This window comes from Poecile atricapillus, chromosome 1 (genome assembly GCF_030490865.1).
Source record: "Poecile atricapillus isolate bPoeAtr1 chromosome 1, bPoeAtr1.hap1, whole genome shotgun sequence".
Classification (NCBI taxonomy): Eukaryota; Metazoa; Chordata; class Aves; order Passeriformes; family Paridae; genus Poecile; species Poecile atricapillus.
In genome coordinates, this window is record NC_081249.1 from 160,177,442 (window position 1) to 160,203,610 (window position 26,169).

The 26,169-nt window shown below is 40.4% G+C and overlaps 1 protein-coding gene across 5 annotated transcripts in view; it reads left to right on the top strand.

Moving 5' to 3' along the window:
- Nucleotides 1–26,169, top strand: part of NRXN3 (neurexin 3) — a 961,828-nt gene that overhangs the window by 251,589 nt on the left and 684,070 nt on the right. For 3 of the 5 annotated variants that reach the window (XM_058828777.1, XM_058828767.1, XM_058828773.1), the window contains 2 exons: nt 6,855–7,156; nt 13,740–13,901. In XM_058828777.1, coding sequence (XP_058684760.1) covers nt 6,855–7,156; nt 13,740–13,901 — 464 coding nt within the window. Of the gene's footprint in view, nt 1–6,854; nt 7,157–11,889; nt 11,935–13,739; nt 13,902–26,169 lie in introns of those variants that run through there. The other 2 variants (XM_058828761.1, XM_058828782.1) reach the window with 2 other exon arrangements.

Genomic DNA, 26,169 nt, shown 5'->3' on the forward strand with positions numbered 1-26,169 from the left:
GCTTCTAACAGGCTACTAGCTCTGCCACTGGTATGTGACAGTGATATATGGAAACTGCTTTATACATTTAGTATATGCCAACTATTTTGAGGATCAGGAGCCTAGGGAAAATTTCTCCTTTCTTTGGGCTAAAGATTCATGCACTCTCATCCCTCTTCCTTCCTTTTTCAGTCAGTCTTTGCTGTGCAGTGGTCCAAATTTAGGTGAAATAAGTCACTCTGCAGGGCTGGTTCTGGATCTCTTAGGCATGGTTTGCAGTCCCACAGGTCAGAGCCTCCTCTTTGTTGGAGCCAGCCCAAGGAACATCATCCAAGGACACAGGCAGACAAAAGCAGAGGTGGAACATGCAGTTCCAGAGCTCTCATGCAGTACCTTCAGATAAAGCAGTTCTTCCTCTTGTTTTCATTAAGAGCTTAGCTGCACAGGGAAATAATAGATTAGTCAGGTTTGACAAAAACCCCTGAACGTTCATTGTATTGCCAAGTCTCCTTGATCTCTTCTGGGCTTAAATTTGAGGCGCTTTTAACAAGCATTCTGCTTTAGACTTGAAGGGTAATGGGTAAAGTAGCAGATAAGAGAGTAGAGGGCATGATTCATGCTGGGCACTTGATGTTCTCTGGTAGAACATGAATGCTTCCTTTGCTCCTACTGGTGAGGTGAAAGGGCTCTTAGCATAAGATTAGAGCTGCTACACTATGTGCAAAATTTGAGTTTGGCATTGAGAGAGCACGGGCTGTTGAGTCCATCTCACCTTTGCTGTGGACTCTTGGCATCTCTTGAACATGATGAGAATTGTCTTGCATTGATTCTGTTTCTGATGTTAGACTGATTCCTCTCTGCTTCCAAGTTACAAGTTATGTAGACGTAGTGAGCATGAAGAGCCTGATGAAACAGTAAATGACGCTATTTCTGAAAAATGTAACATTTCCCAGAATGGTTTAAAGTTAGTAAGCATTTAAGAGACTACTCTTTTTACTGTAGGACTCCAGCTCAGCACTTAATTTTCGCCATTATAACATCATTCAATGATTTTATGGATAATTTTTTTTTCCGACAGCAAAAATTCTTCTTTTTCTGAAACATTATTCCTATAATTTCATTGATGTTAGAAGTCATATTCTTTTTCTAAGATTTAATCAATATGTTCAGTCATCTCATTATGACATTAATATGACTTACGTGTTCTTACTTAACAGTTTGTGGAGTATAAATGCAGGCTATGATATGGCTCTCACAGCTTCCACATATCAGTATCAGTGCTGGTGGTGCTCCAAAGATGCTTCATGCACTGAAGAATGTATTGTACATGATTTCTAATGTACTTAAATAATTAAATAGTATCTGTAAGACTTTTAAAACCAGTGTTTGTTTTTGAGTACTGAGACCACAAAAGTGTGCTTGTGAGGGAGAAAGCGTGGGACCTTATGAGAGAGTCTGATGAGTGGTGTTACTGATCCGATCAGGTGGTGTGAAGAATGGTTAAACTAGAAAAAAATCAATTATTTTGAGGTATTATTTTTCCTGTTCAAAGGCTGGAAAGGAGGAATGCAGCAAAAGGATAAATGGAGGCTGCAGTAATCTGCTTTTAGCTACTACTGGATTCTGTCATGAACTCTTTAAAATAAAAGCCTGATTTTTTACTAAACTACTAAGCCTGGAGGTTTGTTTTAATGACATCAATCTGGGTGAGGTACTTTGACCACTTCTGAGGGCTTTCATTGGTTTGAACATTCAGTCATGTAATGCTGACTGTAAACCAAACCCCATTAAGATAGGGACTGCCTCACAGAACACCTGTAATGCAGTCAAGGTGAGAGCAGTGAGCAGCTGACCCTTGGTTTTAGGAGAGTTACTCGAGGTTTTTTCCGGAGACTTCAGGAAAGTCACTGCCCATTTTATATTTTTCTAAATATTTCTTAATTGTGTCTGGGGCCAAAATTCCATGAGATGCTGCTTTTGTTGAGTATTAAGCTTCATGCCCCTGAGCAAAATGAATGATTCTAGGGGTTGTTGTTTTCAGCTTTGCAGTCATGAAGTATTTATTTTCAAGCATTATCCAAAACTTTGGAGCTTGCTTTCTCCACACTTTAGCTGGGATGACATGCTGGACAGACTAGAGAAAAAGAGGAGGTTGGTTTCCCTCCACAAATGTATGAGAACCTCTGGAATGAGCCCAGCATGGAGAGACAGGAGCTCCTGAACTCAAATTCTTTCTCTGTTATTGATTTTCTTAGTGGCTCTGAGTAAACACATTAAAATGTCTGTGCAATGGTTTCCTCATATATAAATCAAAATGCCAAGTTTTCTGACAAGATCAGCAACATTGCACATAAAAACTGAAGCTAAAATTGCCATCTGGCTTTCCTGAAGAGGCAGTATAGCTGTATATTGTATGGGAAGATCTCGGGGTTGTTACCTCTCCAGGGGACTGGAGACTCAGCAAGCTCTGGGGTTTCTTCAGGGATGAGAAGAGCCAGGAGCTTGGCTTAGCTACTCATTTGCTGTGTTTTGTTTCTGCTCCTGCACTCAGCCTCTGATATGTGCTGATGGCTGGTTTGGGTTTTAAACGGATATGTCTGAGACTTGCAAAACTGGCTTTGCAGTGTGGTGGTGATGGTAACTGCTTAATGTGCTGGGTGTGTCTTCTAGGGATTGTCCAGAAAAGGGTGACATTTTCCCATTAAAGTGGTGGGTGACTCCATTCATTCAAGGAAAATATCTGTGCTAGTTTGAAGATTCTGAGTTTTGCTTCTATGCAGGTGATATTTTTGCATCTTGAATATGTTAAAGTTTAATTCCAAGTGTGGAATTTTGTTCAAATCTTGGATCTTTGAAAATCCCAGCTACTGCAGAGGATTTAGTTATACAAATGAATTAGGAAGTAAATAATGAATTTAGATTAATACTTACAAGAGGAATAGAATATTTGATTACTTATATGTGCTGACAAATTCTGATTTTTGTGTATCTATTTAGTATTAACTAAGTTAAACGTTAAATCTTGCAAATCATACTAAAATTCAAACATATCCCAAATATGGTTTAAGTAAACGTTATTTTATGCAGTTGCATTGCCACCCTTGAATAGCTAGATCATCAATTCAACTAAATATCACTGACTATATATGGGGATTCACATACCAGAAAAATTAGGGTTTGCTCTATTGTTTCATGTAACATAAACCAAGGATCCCTGTTGACTTCGAGTTGGATCTTAAGGTTAGCTTGTGTGTTGCTGTGCAGAAGCTGATGGGTACACTACCACTATTTAAGGGATACAGAAGATATAAATATCACAGTGCAGTTGGTGGAATCTTCAAAACCGTACAGCACAAGGGTCATGAGCTAACAAATAACAAGTGGTTCACTGCTCCGTGGTGTTCCAGACCGTGTCTGAAAGCATAAGGAAATACTGGGAAACCTGCAGCCTACTCAGGGCTTTTTCTCTTCATTCACTGTGAAAAGAACCTATACCTCTTTTCTCGCTCCATGCTCTCTGGTAATTTTTAGGTGCTTTTTGATCACAGCTATGGTGTAAGAGCATCCTAACAGGTGGGACAGTATGGAAAGGCCATGCTTGGTGAGAAGCCTTTTGTGTGGCCTGACAGAAGCTACTGTGCTGTAGCTTGGGGGATACACAGTCAAGCTGTTTAGTGCAAATATTAGGCTCCGACTGCTGAAGCCTTTAATGAGACTGCTAAACCACATGGCCAACTGATAAACTGTTGAGGAGTCAGCAATTTGGAAAATACAGTCTTAGAAAGTGTGTTGACCTTGGGAGTTGTGCTTGTGAGACATGGCATGGCCAGGAATGAACTTTGATTTCACAGTGAACCCCAGAGATATTTTAGTGCATGGTGATCTGCAAATTTGAATGTCTGTCCAGAGCAGCCACAGGAGGAAGAAAACCCCCATGAGAACATATGAAACAGAAATAGCTGATATTTTCCCAAGAACAGGAAGGATACAAAGGTGGATAAAGTACAGAATCCCATCTGTGACAAGGGTCAGCAGCAGATGACTGGAGGAAACAGGCAGATGACATAGTTGAATGCACCCTATATTAGAACCAGTGGTACAAGCAGGAGTAATATCTCTTTGAATTTGCTCTGCTCTATTTTGATAAGTCTTCAGTGATTGTCTTAAATTACTGTTTAGATCTCTAATCTGCTCTTTGCCTTCTCCTTTTTACTGAGTAGAGCAATGAGATTTCATCCAAGTGGTTGAGAAAGTGTAAATGAGCCCTATTAGTATGTCCTGTACTGACTGAACAATCAACCCACCCTGTCCCCCAGCACAAATGTGTGTGTTCAGTGCTTTGCACATCTTCAGCTGTAGGGAAAAGGCTCACTCACAATTATTGTGTTTGACTCCTGCCCTCAGACACTGGCTATTTGATGGGAATTACCCACAGGAACATTGAGCATGTGTCTAACTTGCTTGTAAGACATTCTCTTCTGATGGATCAGGAGTGACTAGGCAGTGGAATTGCCAATGTTGGGAGAGGGTTGTTAAGTTCTTGGCTCTGACTTCAGAACTGCAGTCGATAGCAGCCCTCTGTGCTTAGGCTGATTTAGCACTGATACAGGCATAAACTTGGTGGTGGTAGTTAAATGTATTCAGAATAAGATCAAAGAATCAAATAATTTGGAAGGGACCTCCAGAGGCTGTGTAATCCATCCATTAGCTCAGGGAAGGTCCAGTTAGTTCAGGTAGCTCAGGACTCTGCCTAATCAAGTTTTTAGTACTTCTAACAGTGGAGATTTCAGTCTCTCTGGGCCCTTCCTACTATTTTGACCATTTGTCAAGATAAAACATTTTTTTTTATGGAACAAAAATTTTTTGTATTAAGCTGCTTCTGTCATCTTTCATCCTTCTGCACAACTCTGAGACAAATTTGACCCCGTCTTTTCTATGTTCTTCCATTAAGTCATTAAAAAGATCAGTAAGATTTCCCTTGAGTTGTCTTTCCACAAGGCAGAATGAACTCAGTTCCCTCAGCCTCTCCACACACATCAACTACCCAAATATCCTGAGTATGGTGGTAGCTCTTTGTTGGACCAACTCAAGCATTTTGAAGTAATTTTTATATGAGGGAGCTCAGTGCTGGACAGAGTGCTCCGGATGTGATCTCACAAGTGTCCATTAGGGGAAGAATTACTTCCCTTGGCCTGCTGACTGCATTCTTGCTAATGAAAACAGCCAAGGATGCTGCTGGCCTTTGCAGAAAGGGCAGATACTGCTGACTTGTGCTCAGCTTGCCAGTTTGGACTACAGGTCTGCTTCTGAAAAGCTGCTTTTGAGCCAGTTGTCTCCCAACGTGTGCTGCTGCACGGAGTAATTTGGGTGGCTGTTTGCTTGCAGGAGTACCTGGGCACGTGGCTCGCTTACTGAAGTCCAAACACACATTGCTTCTGCAAGAGTCTCTGCTTAAAGCAGATCTTTCACTTGAGAATGTTATATATACAGGTTACAATACTGTGCTGTTTTGTCACCATTATTTTATGCTGTGAGAACACAGATTTTACCATGTAGTTATTTTCCAAGAATGGCTATGACAACAAGTATTTTCCCTTCAGTCTTGTACGAATAAATTCTGGCTAATCTTTATTAGGATTATTAAAAGGGACAAAATGAAGCAGAAAAGTACTATTAATGCCAATAGAAATAGCACCAGCATTTGCCTTATGCAGTGATTTGTAAGCAATGATAGCTTGACTGCTTGTACTATCTGCTGCTCAGCCTTGCTTTCACAGCTGGGAGTCAGGAAGGTGCTGCAATACGGAGTGGGAGCTGGGATCTATGCAGACTCCATTGCAAGTACCATTTCCTCCCAGCTGGCACCAGTCAGCCCTCTTCCAAGCTTTCCTATCACTCTCCTGTATTTCTTCCACTGGATAAAATCAGGGTATGCAGCTGACTCAAGTCACACAAGCGCAATACTGCAGCAGAACTGGCTTTGAGTGACTGGAAACCCAGGTACTGGGAAGTAGAACTCTAGCTCGCACAAAGGATTTTCATGCTATCCAAATGCTGCTTCCAGTTGCTGAGAAATAAGTGCAGTGACTTTCGTTGTTGTACATAAGAGATTTCTTCATGAGGAAATATTAAATGTCATGTGCTGTGAATAATTCCCCCATGTTGATTTTTGCTGTTTGAAAAAGATGTGCTTATCTAGTACAGATTTCCTGGGTAAGGTGATGAGACAAAGTTGTCAGCAGAGTCCTCAGATGTGTTTACCAGCAGCTTTATCTGTGAACAAAATGTTTTATGTGGACTTCCCTCATGCTCTCAGAGAAGGAATCTGTAGGACACCTCATGTGGCTCTCTTGTTTGCTTGGTCTCTCATTCAGCTGAAAGAAAGGGGCAGCTCTGTTAGGATTATATTCTGGTGTCTCTCTTAAATTTCCTGTCAGATAGGTTTAGATAAGTTCAGATGGCAGTAGTGCTGAATTTAAATACCAATCTTTGTGAAACGCTGAGTTTTTTAATCGACATATATGTGGTGGTTGTGTTGTGAATAGTAGAGCTTTCCATACTTCTCCTAAAAAGGGTGTGAAATGTCCTATAACAGTCCTTAAATGTGCTTTTCCTAGACTCCACTGCACACTTTTGAATGGTCCCTATGGAGACAGTGCTGCAGTGAAACTAGAAACACCGCACTGAAATTCATCGCTACTGGCCACCCTGCAGTTATTCTCTTGGTAGCCGTGTTATAAAAAGACCTTTACAGTTATTAGCTCGATATTTAGCTCTACAGCTGGCAGTGCGGTGGGATGCTTAAATTTCATGACAGCCTTAAACCTCTGCTTGGCAGACTGCTGAACAGTTCTTTTGTTTCCCTCCCTTTCCAGCGCGAGATGAGAACATGGCCACTTTCCGTGGCTCCGAATACCTTTGCTACGACCTGTCGCAGAACCCCATCCAGAGCAGCAGCGATGAGATCACCCTCTCCTTCAAGACGTGGCAACGCAACGGGCTCATTCTGCACACTGGCAAGTCAGCTGACTACGTCAACCTGGCCCTGAAAGATGGTGCGGTCTCCTTGGTCATTAACCTGGGGTCCGGGGCCTTTGAGGCCATTGTGGAGCCGGTCAATGGCAAGTTCAATGACAACGCGTGGCACGACGTTAAGGTGACACGCAACCTGCGGCAGGTAATGGTGAAGGGGAGAAAGCGCTGGGGAGAATTTTCTTTTCTTTTGTTGGGACAGGCAGATGGCAGAGAGTAGTAGAGAAATGGGGAAGCTCAGTGCAATTGCTAGAGTTTCTCCACCTATTCTGGATCTTGATGCCTAAAGGATGGTGAAAAAACATTAGCTGATGAGAATTTATCCCTCCTGCAATATCTTCATTTCCGCTTTATTAATTTTCTATTTTTTTCCCTGTTTGATTTAATAATAAAAACTTGTGACATAACTTTACTTTCATCTCCCTTTTCCTTTTTTCTTTTTCTGTTCTCCCTTTTAAATTTTATTATTTCCTTAATTATGATTCAATCTTATCAGTAATATTCTTGTTGCAATTAATTACTGTGGGAATAGAACCTATTGCCAACAGCCAACGCTCTACACCTCTCTCCTTTTTCTTTCAGTTTTGTTAATTGGTTTAACCATTGCCATGATGTCACAATTCTAATTCTGAAAGTCTTTTGTTTTTCTTTTCTTTTTCTTTTGTGTGTGCATATGAGTGTGCAGGTGTGCAGGCTGGTGGGTATGTGTGTAATTATTTTAACTTTATAGCTTTGGAATTAATTGCCTGGAGTCTCTCTGAGTCTTCTTGATTCTCTGTTCTTTTTTTTTCTTTTTGATTTTTTCCCCCTTCTTTCTATAATGAGATTCTACTTTATTTATTGTCTCTGCCTTGAGACTCTTCTGTTTGCTGTGAGGACTGGAAAAGTGGAAGGATCAAAAATCCCAAGCAAACTCAGATCAATCCAGCACCCTACAATTCCACTTTGGAACAGTTTTTCTGATTTTACCACTGTAATTTTGCACATCTACCTGCTGCTTTTCCTAGCAGACAACTACATCAGGTGATGTATTTGGTAGTAGGCTAGCCTTAAAATTCTGAAGCGTATCTCATGAAATATAAATTCAGACATAAACAGATAAGGTAAAATTAAATAACTTTGCTCTGAAAGCTAGTAAATATATCAAGTCACTAAGGCCCATCCACTGCATCATAAATGAGGTTTACATGGTGAATAGGAGCTATTTGATGTCCTGCTGATTGGTAGAGAAGAAGAAATAGCTTGTAGACTAAGTTTTAAAATTAAATTAAAAATCAATTTGTGAATACAATGTGACCTATTTATTTTCTACTTAATGTCAATATTAGCCCAACTTTTAATAGCTTTATATAAATTTATACAATGTAATTTGTAGTAACATTTTACACTAAGAGCAAATGTGTCTGTGAGTATAGGATAATCAGTGTCAGGAATCAGAAAAAGTCTACTAGAAGAGGTCAGTAGATAATTTTTCTGTTATTAGCAGTTCATGTCTTTCTTTCCAATATTTGGATTTGGGGCTGAAGATTTTTATTTGTCTTCCCCATTCAAAACTCTGTATTTCTACATGCTTAGGATGTCTGGGTCTGAAAAAACAATCTGTCATCAGACTTTCATGAGACTACAGAATTCTTACCTATGGAATATAATCAATCTGTTTCCAATAGTTTATAAGCAGACGAAAATTTAATTTCTTATGTAGTGGATGGTTCTTAATGATCCTATTTTTTTTAAGCTTTCCCATCAATACAGTAGAGAGAGATGCACCAGCTGGTCTAGATTTGTCAGTCTCAAAAGGTCAGAATATATGGCTTTGTTTGATGTATTTTGGTTATTTTTATTTTTAGGTAGCTTCAGAAGAGCTGGTCCTTGAATATCTCAGTAGCACTCATTGGCCATTTTAGCTAATCATCCTTTTTATTTTTCATTTGAAATCAATTTCAGTGCCCACTGAAATATGCCAGAAACAAAATTAATCCTTGCTTCATGGCAGGGTTGGCTTAGATCTTGAAGAAGCAGAAGGTGAAGAGTCGCAAACAAAACTGTGGATGGGAAGCTGTCACATTCTTTTCTTAATATTTTAGCTAGTGATTTTTTAATTGGTCCATGGAAGTGAACCAAGAAAATGGAAATCTGATATGCCTTTTTGTATTTGATGAGACCAGGGCAGTACTTTGGCAATTACTAGAAAGCAGGTAGTCCCCTGCCAATTAAGCAGCACCATACATTTTTAAGCCTCCTGATCTATGTGAATGTTTCTAAGTGATCCTGAATTCTCAAAGGGTTCACCTTGACTGGGCAAGAGAGAGAATGTTTTAATGAGATGGGTGGGCTCTTTGCAAAGAAAGGCCTGTCTTCAAATGAAATTGCATTTAATTAGCAGAGGTGATTTGGGGTCCAATTCTATAGTTAAACATGACAGAATACAGTTCAACCAATAAATATCAATAAGGATAGACTTTTTTTTTAGTCATCTTTTCCCTGGATACTTGCATATTAACTTTTGATCTGTCTCAAAATTAAGGCATTGACCCAGAACCTAAAGCTGCCCAGTTATTTGAATTGGTGAGGCCTTGAGGCAGAACAGCCATGATAGTCCTAAAAATTGTCATCCAATATAATTTTGTATAACCTAAATAATTTTGTATGTAAAACATTATCGATTCTATTTCTTTCCTAACATAAATTCACCTGTAATGCTGCAGTACAGTATAGTTCACTAGAAAGTTGTTTACAGCTGTGCTCGTTTCCTTAAAAAAACCCATTCCAAAACCAAACATAAAACCCCAACAAAATACATTGCCTCTGAATATTGAAGCTTTATAAGAAAATTAGTAGCCTCCTTGTAATTGGTTAAAAACATTGCGCTGGAGGTAGATGTATTTCGCTTTAAAATGAACTTTAGAAGCAATAATTTAGAAATTCCCAGAATAATATCTAAATCTAAGCAACTCCAGCTAAATGGACTATCAGCAGCTTCAGGATGCCATCTAATCTCTTCCTCTGCTTTTTTGGGGGCTAAGAGAAAGTGGAGAAGGATTTGCATAATTTTTTGTCTGTTTCTAGAATTAGAGTGGAACTTTAAATAGTTGGACTTTTGCCCAGTACTTTTTGGAATTGTTAAATGTTTTGTAGCTAAGCTGGGAGAGTACTAAGGGCTGCATTTTTTTAGATCAAATGACTATCACAGCACTTAATCTCCTTAGAGACAAACCAAGTGAATCCACAGATTCCCTTGAGTAGTGATTGTTAATGTCAAAGCAAATCTCCTTGTTTATTTATCTTATTATTTCAGTTAAAACTAAGCCCTCTTTCTGCCTTGTGAGAAACCTTTACTTTGCAATAGGATATAGCTGAATTTTACTGGGCTTTCAGAGCATGTTTGGAGCAGTGTGGTCTGGTGGGAGGAGGAGCAGAGAAGACTGAAGGTCAGACTTCCTGTGTCTGTCTTCATGTCTGCTGCTGACACTGTCTTGTTTCTAGCATGCTCTTCTCCCTGTCCCACACTTCAGCTCCCTTGTTTTAAAAAATAAATTTACAAACACAACAATTTGCTATGAGTAAGACTTCCTTGGTGAAGAATTCAGGAGTTTGAGCTCATTATTTCCAAGTACAGAGTATTAGTATTATTTCATTCCCATTGGCAAATAACCTTGGGACTTCATGCTTAATGCCACAACGTCTTCTAAAACCTATTTCCCTAGTCAAAGCACAACTATGCAGCCTGCAAGCAGATGGCTCTTACATGAGGCAGAGTAGATCTTGCTTGTGCAATTTAGGATAATTCTTGCCAACTTAAATCACACTGGAACAGGGACTTGGAGCCTCCACAGGCTGCCCTTTCCTATTCGCACTGAAGCTAGTCACAATGCAAAATCTATTATGAAGATCTTTAGTTCCTTAACTTCTAAAACACAAACAAGGAGCAAAGTGTAGGTTCTAGCAGTTGGCGTTTGCTTTGGGACAGGTTAAAAAAGTTCTACTAAACCAAACTGACTGGTAAATTCTCTTAGCTCCTGTGTAATAGAGATGCAGTGAAGCAGGAGGGATGCTAAATCTTGCCAATCTTGTCTTCAACCTGGACAAAAGCGACACAATTCTTTCTACACAATTTCTTGAGACATTTCTCCCTGCAGTAGGAGAGGTTCAGTTCCTATATCTTGGATGACAGAAGTGAGCTACAGGCAAACAGCCAAGTACAGGCATTGTAACGTTCTTCTCCCGAAAGTCACAAACTCAGGTGCTGTAATGAAACCTGCAGACTGGGAAACTTGGAAGGAAGACACGGAGTCTTGGACTCATCTTCATCTGTATCCTCCAGCCACAGGAAATACTGGCCTTGTTGTGATATTCTGCAACACTTGAGGATAGTGAAGCTTGGAAGAGGAGCTGGTGTGGTGGTGGGTGGAAGAAGGGAGTCATGGTTGGGTGTGTACGGAAGGGGCAAACTGTGTACTCTGTGTGTATATCTCTGAGAGTAAGGTTCTTGTTTGAGGGAAGCATACTGACGAGCGTTTGAAGAGTAAGTATTACACTGTTTTAACTTTGCTTCAGGTCTGGATAATTTGTACGAGGGTTGAAGTTAATGACTAATTCCAGGGTGGGAAGAGTAGGCAGCCCCCTGTTTCTTTACAGTCTAGATGGCATGGTTTCCCATAGAGTCCTGGTCATATTGTCCTCTTTCTCACTTTGTGTGTCTCAGGTGCCCCACACCTTTTTTTGAAAAACTAACACTAGATCATTCATGCAATGTGTCATTTTTACTAACCAACTAATGTACTAACACCCTAACGACTCATCTTTGCTTTTAGTTATTTTAATTAACAATCGTTCTGTTCACGATTTTTTAATTTCCTTTCTTCCCCCTTTTCCGCAAAGCACTCAGGCATTGGACACGCTATGGTAAACAAACTACATTGTCTGGTAGATATCATTCTTATTGTCTCTTTTTTTGGGTTTGCCGTGTGTTACCTGCCTTTTCCTCCCCTTACCCGCTCTTTATCCCCCCTCCTTTATACTTACTGCTTCCTTTAATTTTATTCCAATTTCATTGAAAACACGTTGTTTTCCCCCTTTCTTTCTTTATTTTTTTTTTTCCTTTCTTCTTTTTGAATAGAAAAATGAGCATCAAAAGCAACTAACACAGCTCTTCTGGAAATGGGGTTTGGACATTTCTTTCATTGTTTTCTTCACCTCTGTCTTTAGTTCTTCTTTTCCTTTCTGGTGATAAATTGTTGGGGTTTTTTGTCCCTTGTTTTTGAGTATAGATTTATTTCTTTTGCTTTTGTTTTATTTTGGCTTTTTTTCTTGGCTTTTAGTTTGTTGGTTTTTTTTTGACTCTGAAGGTTTCTAGATCAGAACCATTGCAGGGCCTCTAGTCCGTGGTTGTGAAGGCTCTCTTTTTCTCTCACCCTTTTGTTGTGACAATGGCTATTACAGGCAAACTGGCCAGAGTTGTCCTCTTTCTCCTGATTTTCCCCCACTTCCCTCCCTCTGCTTTCTCTCCTCCTTCTCCCTCTTGCTCTCTCTCTCACTTTCTCTCTCTCTCTGACCTCTACCTGCGTGGCCAACAGGAGCTCAGCCGGTTGTTTGTTTCAGTACACACTCTGCATGGCATGTCCACGTCTGGTGACTCGCCCGTCTCCTCCTGGCCTCGATCTATTTTCCTCCATCTTCCCTTGCAACCACTAACAACATCTAAGCAAAACACATAAAATTCACTTTCTCCTCTCCCACCCTTTCCTTCTGTCACCCTTCACCCTCCATGTGTTTGTGGTTAGAGATTTTGGGGACATTTCTGTTTCACTTTGAGTTTTTTTGTTATTATGGAATTTGTTTGGTATTTTTATTTTTGATTGCATGCGAGTGTGAAATGGTTTTCTCTCCCTTTTTATTCTCCTCTCTCTATTTTGCTTTTTTCCTGTCATCTTTCTGGACCTCAGATATATTGGCATGACATGTCAAAGTGCAGTGTGTGCACGCTTTTTATCTCTTTCTCATATCCTCTTCTATCACATTTGTTGGTGTGCAATTGATTTATTTTGACTTATTTTATTTTGATTAATTTTCTGCTTATATTTTGGTTATGGGTTAGTTTGTAAATTTGTTGGGTTTTTTTTTTTTTCCTTTTTTTCCTTCTTTTCTTTTTTTTTCTATTTTTGTTTGTTTGTGGTGGGTGGTGGGTGTGTGTCTCTCCAGGTACATGGCATGCACATCCATAATGTATTGAAAGTGAGTTCCCTCTCCCCCTATCCCTGAATGCATGATCGTCAGTGTGCTGTGAGCAAAAGAAACTTAAAAAATAAAAAATACCAACCTCGTCTTCATTAGTGTTTTTTTTTTTTTTTTACTAACAACCATAACTAACTGTAATCATTAAAATAAATTCTAATTAATCATAAAATCGCCTAATATGAGAAATGTCTTTCGAGGACAGTTATATTTTCTGGCCTGAATACATGGAAAGCATCTGGATGGATAGGCTGCTGCATAAGCCTGAGAGTGCTGATGCACCAGAAAGGGGAAAAGCAGATGCTGAAGCATTTCTCTGTGGAAAATTCAGACCAGAAAATAGAGCTCAGCTTAACTTTAAAAAAAAAAAAAGCATACCAAATCTCAACAAAATCCTTAATAAAACTGGCATAAAATTATAGGGGAGGTAAGTTGTTCTGTTCGGGATTGTAAGGTCATTGCTGGGATTTTCTTTGTCCATTGTGTCCCTCAAACAGGTGACAATCTCTGTGGATGGCATCCTTACCACCACGGGCTACACACAGGAGGACTACACCATGCTGGGCTCAGATGACTTCTTTTACGTGGGAGGGAGCCCCAGTACTGCTGATTTACCTGGGTCTCCAGTAAGCAATAACTTCATGGGCTGCCTCAAAGAGGTAACTATTTCAAATTAGTTCTTGTCTATGTGCTTTTTTTTTTTTTTTTAAAGTCATTGTTCTTTCCTGCCTTACACAATCAATTCCTAATTTTATCCTGATAACTGCAACGGCTCTGTAAAGGTAAACTTGTCATTCAGCTGATCAGAAGGCTGGAAAACTCATGAATCTAAGGGCAGAATCATATTTCTAGTGCTTGGATTACAGAAAAAATGCTCATGGTAGTAGGAAAGATCTCTTCTCTAAGCTGTTAGCCCTTCGGAAGAAAACATTACTATCTTCTAGGCAGTTAGGCAGTAGCCATTATAAAAAGACAAATGGCCTTTGATTGATAAGAAGCATTTTGAGATGACAAAATCGTAATCAGAAGCTTATTTAGAATATTTTTTAAAGTCCTGGATTTAACCTGGGAGTACAGTTAGACTGGAATTTTCCAGGAAGATACAGAAATAAAATAAACCAGAAAAATTGAAGTTGAAGGTAGCATAAAAAGTGCAAATTTTGCAAGGAGAATGCAGCATGAGGGTGTAAGGGAGGTATGGCAATCGTGTGACATGTGGACATGAAGTGTACTGTGTGTTATGATATGATATGATTGAGAGATGCCTCTCCCTGAATTAAAGTGCAAACAAAACCATATGCTGAAGTCAATGGTATGGATTTTATTGATCAATAAAATGTGAGGTAGAGAGATAAAAAGAAGTAGAAAAGAGAGAGACAAATTAAGCAGACAACCCATGCATGCAGTGGTGTACTGCTGGTCCTTCTTCACCCTGGGCTTCCCAGTGGTGGGGGGCCTGAGTTCACTCAAAACTTTTCACTATTTATGTATCTTTGCAAACAAAGATTGGTTACACACGTTTTTTATTCTGTTGGTTAAATGATTCCCTCACTTCTAATGTTAATTAGTCCCATGCTCAGTCTTTCTGGTTTTTAGTTGGTGGGTTTCTTGAGTGGTTTGTGAGTCAGTGTCCCCCTGACAGAATTACCTTTTACCCAGTCCAGGCTGATTCAGCACAGTTGCTTTCCTTGTGGCCCATAATTTCTGCATTCTTTATGACCATTGTGAGTTATACATACTCCTCTGACAGCTTTGTTTACCTCCCCCTAGGCTTGAGATAACACTCGGACAGTAGAATCATCTCTATCTTATCTCAAGTTCCCAGCCATGGTGGCTTAATTTACTGTCCAAGTTCCCAGTATCCACGGAGGCATATTTGGGGAAGGGATTGGGAGGTGGGGAGGTCCCTCAGTGGTCATAGATGCCATTTGTCCCATAACCCGGGGTGATCTTTGACCAGTGGTATGTGTAGAAATTGCTTCTTTACAAAGTTTGCCACCATGGGAAGTTTTGTCTGGATGCATTACCCAGGATGTGCTGACCAGATCTCACTTCTGCCTGGAGTTAGCACTATCCTGTCACTCCATTCTGTGCTCATGTCGTGGCAAAGTCATTCTGTGGCCTTAACAGTATTTGATACAGGCAGCTGTGGTCTTTAAGTCCTTACACTGGACTGTCTGTGCACTTGAGTGGCTGCATTGGTCAGGAAGAGCTAGCTGGTTCTGAAAACTGCGTTGTCTTACCCCGGCTGGCTGCACTTGTCACATAGTTAATCCATAGCATTGAGAAAATTCACACATGGGTAATAGAGATTGGACTGCCTGGCTAGAAGCAGGAACCAGAAAAGTGATCCTTGGAAAAAAAACCAAAACCAACCAAAACAATTAAAAGATGAGCTCTGTCCAAATCCTAAACTTGGTACAGTTCAGTTTTGATGCTGGCTTGCAGTCATCTTTTGTCTTCTTTTTTCTCTCTTCTAATGCTATTTGTGATTATCACTGTGATTAACAGGCATACAGATATTGATGTCTGCACAAAATGTTATAAAGCTTATATAGGAGTCATGGAAACAGCAATCCTGAGATAGATGTTGTTCTGTGGCTGTAATTGCCTTGACAGGTCATCATCCTTCTGATGCTCAACTCGTGGTGTCAGGGTTTGTATGTTATGTGCCAGCCTCTGATGTGAGGAAGAGTTGTGAGGGTCTGAAGCTGTTCTCCTGCCTCATCTCTGGATTAAAGGGATGTATGTATGCTACAGAAGAGCGTGTGAGCATCTTATATAGGAAATGAAACTTAGCTGCTTGAATACGAGCTGCCATGTAGAGATCAAATTCTTCTGGTTATGTCTATAGAGCCTTGGGCCTGATTTTCCTAGGCACTGAGCATCCCAGTTTGATTGAAATCAGGAGGAGATACAGCCTCTTTGTGTCTCTTTAAATCAGGATCTTAATTTTATTTATGGATGCTATGAACATAACACTTAGCAGAGGCCATTTTTATGTGTGCTCTAAGTCAAGCCAATGGAGCAAAGAAAGCAGTGACAAGAAAATCTTCAGCAGCTTTATTATTTATATAATCATTTGTATTCTGTTAGCTTGCACAGTGTGCTAAGAGCCGCCAACGAAGTCATCCCAGGCTCATAATGTTCTGTGAGAAGAAAAACCCAAGCAACCACTTATGAATGAGGGGAAGAAAACAGATAATCAGAATGTGCTTTGTAATCTTCACTTGACTAGGCAATGACAGGAGATGTGTATGAGCAGATGTCTTAATTTGATGGCTGCTTTAGAGCTATAGTCTGCTTAAAAGCAACCCACTTATAATAGTGGTCCAGTAATGCTCTCAGCCAGCTTTGATCCTGGAGGAGGCAGAACTGGATTACTGCAGTCCTTGTGTGCTTATAATGTCTGGTTCCAGAGCTGGCTATGGGGAACTTTACTTGGCTTTCTGTGTAGCTTGTCAGCATATTTCATAAATCAATCCCTATAGTTTATGTGTCAAGCTTAATTTTTTTTTTCCCCGTGGCCAAAAAGAATGCTCAGTCTCTCATTAGCCAGTACTGGAGGATCTTGGATATTTTACAAAGATATTCTAAGCGAAGAAAGTTAGATGAAGGGGTAGGGCAGACTAATAGCAAATACTTTCAGTTTATGCTTTCTAGTAGAGCAAAGCTCTTCTTTCATAGTCAAGTCTTGGCTGTGTAATTGCCTGTTACCAGAGACACAGCACACCCCTGAGTGGATTGCACTGTTTGTAATGGTGGAGAGCATCCTGCCAGGCCCTGTACTGGTCTCTTGAAGGTGTTAAAGCTGAATGGTCTCTGCATTCATTCAAGACTGCCTCTAGGGATTTGTCACTTTTCTAGGAAGGTAAAGGGATTTATGCAGACTTTGAGGTGAAACTTTCTGCCTTTCTCCTGTAAGCTCTTGTATTTCATCTAGACTGCATCTGTCTGAGAGTATGCCAACAAATTTGCTCATGTTGGGGCTAAGAGGGCTCCTTGAGTGGCACATTGCCTTCCCATTTCCTCTGAGAAGACGTGCAGGTGCTGAAGTGATGGGGCAGAGAGCCTAGTGACCATCTCTGCCCCTTTGCAGCAGCAAGGGATTGGGAGGTTCCTGGCGAGGAACTAAGAGTCTCAGGGATCCTCTGCTGCAGTATCTATATAGTATTTCCTAAAGTTAAAAATATCTAAACATCTAATTATCTAGATAATGTTTCCTTTAGGTCAGACAATTTCTGACCTAATGGTACCTCCTTTCACTACAGGATAGATCCTCATGTCTCTTCTTTCCATTGGGGCTACAGGCTTTGACTGAAAAGGTTCTACTAAGTTGCTAGCAGTAATATACCTAAATCATAAATACAAGTATTTAATGTGTAGTTCAGGTTGGGATTTTTCCTCTGTTTTTATCAGAATTAAAGATTTCCCTTTGTGTGGTGAACCATGTTTGTTTTGCATTTCTCCATAGCCATCCTGGCAGTGTTGCAGTATAGCTGACACTGAAATGAGGCAACAAGACTGGAGAATAGTCATACAGGATATGCAAATAGGGTAGTACACAGGAATGGAATACGGACATTGCATTGTAGTTGCATAGAATCTAAGGCTTTTTGGACCTTCATTCTTAAGATGAAATCATTCTAGAAGAAATCTGGGGGGAAGCTGATGTATTTCCTATCATGGATGAAGCCAGATATAGAGATAGGATAGGAGAAGATACAGGAATACATCTTGAGACAATTGAGCAGAAATAATTATGATGGGTGTCAGGGAAGGTGTGACAGTGCTTTAAGAGTGATTGTTAAAAAGGGAGAAGCACTGACTGAAGGTGGAAAGGAAAAAGAATCCATTAATGGGTTGAATGGCACTTGTGTGGCCAAAAAGAGTTAGGACAAGAAAGGTAAAAAGAAACAGCTGTGTTTTGCATGTAATCAAGGGCTTCAGGGAGGAGTTTTTAGTAATCAGGGATGGAGACAGAGAGTGGCAGGGTAGGAATTTAGCTGTGTGGGCAAAGAGGGGAAAATAGTATTTCAATATCCAGTTGCTAGGGAAGGGAGAGAACCAGAATATTTCCTGGGGTTAGGGAGCAAACCATTCAGATTTGATTTACTTGGAGCAGGACTTAAATGGTACAGATGGAGATGCTTTAGAAGAGCCTAAGGTGGTCCCTATAGAATGGATATTCATGAGAGAATCTATGAAATCTTCACATTTTTCTATCAATGCTTTATTAAAATCTCAATTCTGAAAAATGTTGATTGGTACTAACAGCTTGATGGAAGCAGTGAGGCTTGCATATGGGTGGAATATGGCAGAAATTATTACAGGGGTCAGGCACCATCTGGCTGTGATGGGAGAAAGCTGTGAAAGCTTAGATCATTTCTGTCTGCAATTTAACTTCTAGGAGCCAGATTTCAAAATGGTTCATGAGTGTGCCCAGTTGCTGTATGTAAATCTCAGATGCTATCTGCAAGCCAGGTCTTTTTCAGGACTATTTGATGTGCAGTGATGATGTGGTTTCTGTTTGAGGATGAATTTTTCTGACTGCAGTGTCACACTTGGGAGGAGCAAAAAGGTGGAGATGGAAGGCAGCCTAAAACTGGAGGCAGAGAAAAACAGGAAGAAAGGCAGACAGAGAAAGTTGTCTTTGCAAAAGCCCCTCCCTAAGCCCAAAAGATTTTGGATGCCCAAGATCCCCCTCCAGAGCAGTGACAGGAAGTCCCAGGAATGCATGAGGAGAATCAGGAATCAAAAGTGTGGGGATTGCACTGAGGAACAGTGGAGGAAGTTACAACATGAATTGTAATTCACTAATTTCCCACGTATACTAATCCAATACTGCTGCTCCAGTTATTGTGTTTGGGCCTGTCTGTTTCCTATCTGTATTTAATGAATTTAACATTTGAAAAAGAAAGGGAGAGGCTAGTGGCACTATGTAGAAGCAGTCAAAGCCCAGACAAAGGTTGAATATGATTCTACTCCTCAAAATATTACTTGTTCCTATCTTGGTCTCTCATTAATACTCTGCCAGAGCATTCCAAATAGACAGGATGATTATAATGACCCTGATTCCTAAGATTCCATATCTAGATGTCTGTAAAGTTTCTGGTTGCCTCTTGCTGTCAAACTTCCAATTGCATTGCTGCTGCTGTGGTGGATCAGTCTCCTGTTGCAGCTGTACACTGTGTGTCTTGAGAGTCAAGAATGTCAGTCATTGTCTCTGTGCATCTGCACAGCATCCAACACAAAGCCTTCATCAGGTTTTTGAGTACCACTGTTGTAGCAACATAGAACAGTGGAGACACAGGCCAGCATTTTTAGTAGCTGCTGATGACATTCTTAAGCTAATTAAAAAAAAACAAAAACAAAACCACTTATTTCTGGAAAGGTTTAATTTTGAGGTGGGAACAGAGGCATTTGGAAAGTGAGAGCAGTATGATAGGAGGCAAGATGCTGAGAGAATTCTGAGTAGACCAATAGATGGGGAGGGGAATATGATAGTGTTTTCTCATTGGGTAAGGCTTATACGCTTAGATGCTGGGCTGGTTTGCATTTGATATTTCTGTATTAGCTGCAGCTTTGCTTTAGCTAAGGGGTTATTCAAAGCCTCTGTTCCTTACGTAGCTTAGCCCTTGCCTACTCTACCACAGTGTGGTTTCTGATAGCATTATTGCTTTGCTTCCTGCATGACACAGAAAAGAACGTGGTTACCTTGTCTTATATGCATCCATAACAAGAGCGTTGCTGGCATAATGATATTAAATGAGTGTTTATTGCAAAATAACATAAGGTAACCTCAGTTATTGATCAATCTCTTTCATCAAATGTTTCTGGATGCATAGAAAAGTTGAAGAGTAATGTACTCATGACTGTAGAAAGTTTACTCATTATCTCATAGATCCATGAAAAGTATTCCAGTTAAGCAGAACAAATATTTTAAACTGCCTCATGAAATTAATCTTTAGTGGATGGAGTACAAAAATGAAGTGCTAGAATTATTTTTCAATTAGTAAAACATGGGAAGTCCAAAGACAGGAACTGAGTTTTGAGTTTTTAGCTTTGGGACAGAAGATGGAGGAGATGTTATTTTATCGACTGTGTACTGAAAAAAACTCTAGGCTCCTAAAATTCTTTCTTTGATGCAATTCATATAGCAAAATCTGTAGAATCCTACAGCCATAATGAATCCAGAAATAAAAAGCTGGGGTTTTGTTTGTTTGTTTTTGTTTGTTTGTTTTTCATAGCTCTATTCACAAATTAAAAAATATAGATTCTTGTTAAGGTTACATTTATTACAATGTAGTATTTTGTTCTCTGGAATTCTTATCAGTCAGCAAACAGCATCTTGTAGGCATTCTAGGTCAGCCTGAACACACATATTTTCTTGAGGAGTACTGTAAAGGATAATTTACATATCAACAATTCAGTGGCATTGAACTCTTAAACCTACTGCACTATTAGAAATTTGACAAAAGTAATTAATAGCCAAAGTCTGAATAACAGAGTATGTATGTAGCTTAAGCATACCTTCTAAAGCAGGCATTGATGAGCAAACATAGAAACTGGATCTTTCTGTGCATGAGGTGTAAGAGGTTTCTTTTTGCAGGGCTGTTTGAACTATGTACTGCCACCATACTTACAAGCTAAAGATAATCTATGGAGCTAAACCAAAGTGGGGTCTAACCCAGTTCAACTCTCTTCAGCTACCTCTGGGACAGGTGCCCAGGGAGAAAACTAGCAGCAGAGGTCAGTGGCACCGCTGGGCAGTGTTTCCAGTGGGCTGGTGTGTCACAGCAGTAAGGGAGCACTCCACTGAATCCCACCTCAGCTTGCCTGCATGTGACTCTCAGTCCTGGTGTTGTGGCTATCTGTGCTTGCTTTGCAGCAGAATCATCAGGATCAGGCTTTTCTTTCCTGCATAATGAGCCTAACTCCTGCTGAGCTTCTGTGGCTGCAAGGGATGTGCCATGTGCCGTGGTTCAGAAAAGGAGAGTGTTTACAGGTGTAGAACTGTACATATATCAACAAATTCAGGAAACGTAATGAGGATTGGAGCAATATAGCCTGTGTTTGGTGCATATAATTAAGTTAGTTGGTAACTATTCAATATTAGAGCAAAAATCCTTACAAAAATATGTGGTCTAATCTCTACCCATTTAAGACTGAGCAAACTAAGACAGGATATATTGATAGACAAACATATCTGAGTCCAAAGACATCAGCAGAGCAGTGGTGATACTCTGGTAATTACTCTGACAAGGATTTTCTGTCTTTCTCATATGCTGTTAGCCAAATGTAGGCCCATCCTAATGGGTGCTGTGATCTTAACTTCAGCTGTCCAAAGTCTGACATGCTCAACTTGGACTGAAAGTAAATGAGCTTCTTTTGCCTTACTAGGCTTTGTAGTTCCCTGAGATCGGTAAACTCTTGGTTTGGATGAATACTGAAAAGAAATAGGAAATAATGTTTTTATTTGTTGCTCATAATGTTGCTCTAAAGAGATTGCTAAGGATCCATCCTTATCCTGTGAGACAGAAATACAAATGAGAGTAGTTTTGGGGAGTCAGGACTGCCATATACTAATATAAATAAAATTACATGAAAGAAGTTGCAAGGCTATTCTGTTTTATACACGTGTATAAAACAGGCATTTCCAGCTACTTGACAAGTGTCACCTCTTTGGGAGCAGCAGACTGACCCTGAAAGTTGGAGTACTGCTATGAAATGTGCTTATGTATTGTGGGCAGTGGGAAAGACTGAGCTGTTATTACCCACCACAAAAATCCAGGCTGCTCAGCTGTGCCAGCAAGGGAGGTAGGAAAGGATGATGAAGTTTGAATGTTGAGTGAGTGGGCTGGAAAACTCCTCCCAGGTCTGCCACTCCCCTGTGGCAGTGAGCCAGCTGTCAGGAGCTGTGAGGAGCACCGAAGTGGGCAGGCCAGCTAATGGGCAGCATTTGTTATTTGAACTACATGGAGAAGGCAGCGGGCTTGATATAATACAAGCAGGTTTTGTACAGTCTCTTATATGCTCTCTGTTCTACTTCTTTGTCATTGCTGCTCTCTGGCTTTGGTCTACTGTTAATGTCATCTGTTGCCCTGAATATTTGTGCTTTAGGATTGTTTTATCTCCCTCCCTTTTTTAAACTGCACAGGCAGAATTCATGTAGTTGGTATTAACAGTGCATGTATCTAGATTCCTAAGAAAATCAATGAGATTAATATAGATATGTGGAAGGATGCAATTTTAGCTCTGAATTGCTACTTACAGTGTTTAATGCTCTTTGAGCTGTGGTTCCATAAGAGGAAGTGTTAGAAATGGTAACATCAGGGCTCGAAGGTGAATTAGGGTCAGCCCCTGACCCCTGCTTCCTGTAGCTATTTAGACATAGATGTAATAAATGGGAGTTATTTAAATAGGTCTTAGGGGAATATCAGGAGGATTGTTACATTGCTTATGGTGGCTACTGGTTACTTTACATTGCCAGGAGGGGGAAACTCAAATGCTCATATTTTCGAAGCACAAATCTTAGCAGCTCAACACTTAATTCATCAGGGTGAGCATCAGTTATCTGTGAGCTGCATGGGGCTGATGACACACAACTGAACAGTAACAACTGCATCCAGGAAAGCAGCAATGCATAGTGTGCTAGTCACTAACCTCCTCTGTCCAAAATGGGAGAGGCTGAGAGGCGGTGTCTCATTTCTAGCACCCTGACAGGTAATTGTGACTGATGCCTGCAAAGCATTCTTACTGTATCAGCATTAGCAGGCAGAGGGAACACAGAGGTTTGGGAACGGTGGCAGAGATGAAAAATGGCATTTGGAAATGGGGCTTGAGAATGGCATAATCATTCCTGTTAAATCTGTGCCTTTCTTTCTGATTATTAGCCATTTTAAGTGAAATGGGTTTTGCATCTAGAACAAGTCTGAACAGATGATTAATGGTTTTATCTGTAATAACTTTACATTTTATAGAACCCTGCTAGGAGTTCGCATCTGGTGTGCCAAGCTATTTAAAGCTGTGTTAATTCTGTTAATTGCTCTACGTTTATTTGGATTGCTGGCACCTGTGGGCTTTAGGATAATGGGGGTGGGGGGTGTGTGTGTACATTCTCTCTCTCTTTCTAGCTGAGAAAAATCGAGAGGACTATTTCCTCAGCTAGGAACAGCAACCTTGGCAGAACATCCTGGCTGGATTGGTTGTCCTTGAGATTTCCCTTTTTCACTACAGCTGAATGCAGTGACATGCCAGCCAGAGGCAAGATGCTCCCCTGATTGGGGCAGGAGGTAGGCGGACAATCTGCTTTTGCATGCACTTACCAACATGAGGCAGCAGCAGCAACAGGGAATGAAGCCAATAATTTTTCAGAAGGCTGGTCAAGTCCATACTATTCTGATCCTGCTTCTCAGCTGACTTCCAGTGTTCCTTTTCCAGTTTTTTTTTTTTTGTTTGTTTTTGAAGTGTTCCTGCTGGTTTCAAACCCTGAACAGGTGTGAAATATGCTGATGCTTTCCAGACTTCCATCAGAGAAAAGATCTGGCTGTGGAATTCAAGACATTTGAGGTTACTAAAACATTGCTGTGAAATGCTAGGGGGGCAGAATAGTTGTTTCATGTTTGCAGCTGGGTTGGTCAAACCACTGGAACAATCTGGAACAGGCTCTGATGACAAAATTTTTCCCAGTCTCTGGCAGCATTACTGCATGGGCAGCAAAATGGGGAATCAAAGTGTTTCCCTCATACTGTTGACTGCTGACTTAAAAGTTCAGCAGAGCCCGAGAGGTTTGGTGCTTGGAGGTTTTAGCTAATATGAGCCCAATATAGCTATTACCTAGTGGGTAGAGGAGGTGCTTATTCTGGTTAGGTAGGGACCAGTTCTCTCACACCTCTGACATGGGTTTTACGCCTGTGTTTCAACTTGAGTGATGCAAGGACAACTACCCAGCAAATAGACAATTAACTAAGATCAGTGCACACTCTATTACTTGTTTTATGGCTGTCATCAAAACAACAGTTTTTCTTAAGAAGACCAGTGAGGTGCTAAAGTGAAATCTGTTCTCCTAGTGCTACTATGACCATGTGTATATTTCTGCAGCTGCCCTACATAACCCCTTAGGGTCATTGACTCAATGGAATGTTGGTTGTAGCCTCTCAAAGGAGGGGGACTGCAATATCACCCTTTTCAAAGATGTAAAGAACTGTAAAGAAAACCACATATAGCAATGGAAAAAGCTTTCTCAAGAGTTTGAAAAACCAGGATCCTTGTGATGACTTGCCACTTCTAAAGGACAAGGCTGTTGTGTTTGTTATCTCTCTCAAGTAGAAGCTGCTACTGGGGATGCCCACTTTATTTATTCTGTCCAGATAGTGGTTAAACAGGCAATCACAATATTAAAATTGGCTACAAAGCAAAGCTCTAAAAAAGTGTATGGTGTTTTCATATTTAAGAATGGGTTCTTCCTCTGCAGCTTCAGTGTTTAGCTAACAAAGCAAGCTGTTAACTGAGCACTTTCCTCCATTTCCCTGGATAACATTCCAGGGCTGATTTGTCCTAAAGTAGCCTCATCTAAGATAATGAGAACACTGAATTCCTCCATTCTCCTTTGGTTTGGTGTGCTTGCTTGTCCCTCCTTGTCTGAGCCTAGCTCCTGTTATTCATAACTGACACTAGTACACCACATAGATATGCAGTGCTGTCACTTCCTCTCTCTTCTCAGTTCTTTTTTCTTACTGTGTATTTTTCATATGTTCTCTAATTAGCATATGCTTAGCTCTTCTGGCTTCAGGCTAGTTTTCATGTTTACAACCTCTGTGACACATTTTGTTAGAACTTCACAAATCATATATCATAGGAAAAATTAATTATGCATGTAACTTATTAGGTTAATAACTTTCATCTTATTGTGAGCTTCACTTAAAGTTATGCATTAATAATGCAAAGGACAGCTTTGACATCAAGTGCATTTTCTAAAGCACTTCTGTCCCTTCTTGTGAGTTTTGTGTCTATGTGAAAACCACATATGGTTTTTAAAAACTTGATTCCAGCTGTTTTCATGTTTCTCTTGGAGGCTTTATTTGCCTGTGCATCCAGCAGAGGAAAGCAATTTAATGTTGGTCTCCTCTTTGGTTTTGCAACTGGAGTTTAAGGGAAAAACTTGGTATGTATGAGGACACCAATTGATAAGAGTCATTCAGTGGTTTGAACTGGAAGAGAACTTTCAATGTCATCTAATCTAACCCCCCTGCAACGAGCAGAGACATCTTTTACTAGATCAGACTGTTCAGAGCCCCATGCAGCCTGACTTTGAATGTTTACAGGGATCTTACCACCTCTCTTGAAGGCCTGTGCCAGTGCCTCACCGCCCTCATCATCAAATATTTCTCTCTTATATACAATATAAATTTATCCTCTTCTAGTTTAAAACCATAAGCCCTTGTTCTATTACAACAGGCACTGCAGAAAAGTTTGTCTTTCTTAGAAGTTCTCCTTAAGTACTGAAAGGCTACAATGAAGTTTCTGCAGAGCATCTCTTCTTCAGGCTGAACAATTTGAACTCTTTCAGGCCATCCTCACAGGAGACGTGTTTTTGACCTCTGCTCATCTTTGTGGCCCTCCTCTGCACCTGCTCCACGGCTTTCAACTGACCATGTTAAACATTATGAGGTTCCCATGAGCCCACTTCTTGAACCTGTGCAGGTCCCTCTGGATGGCATCCCATTCTTCAAGGTGTGCCAGCTGCACCACTCAGCTTGGTGTCATCTCCAGACTTGCTGAAGGTGCACTGTGTCATTGATGAAGGCACTGAACAATCACAGTCCCACTCGTCACTGATCTCTATTTGGGCATTGAGCACAGCCCTTTGAAGGCAACCATACAGCCAATTCCTCATCCACTGAACAGTCCAGCCATCAAATCCAT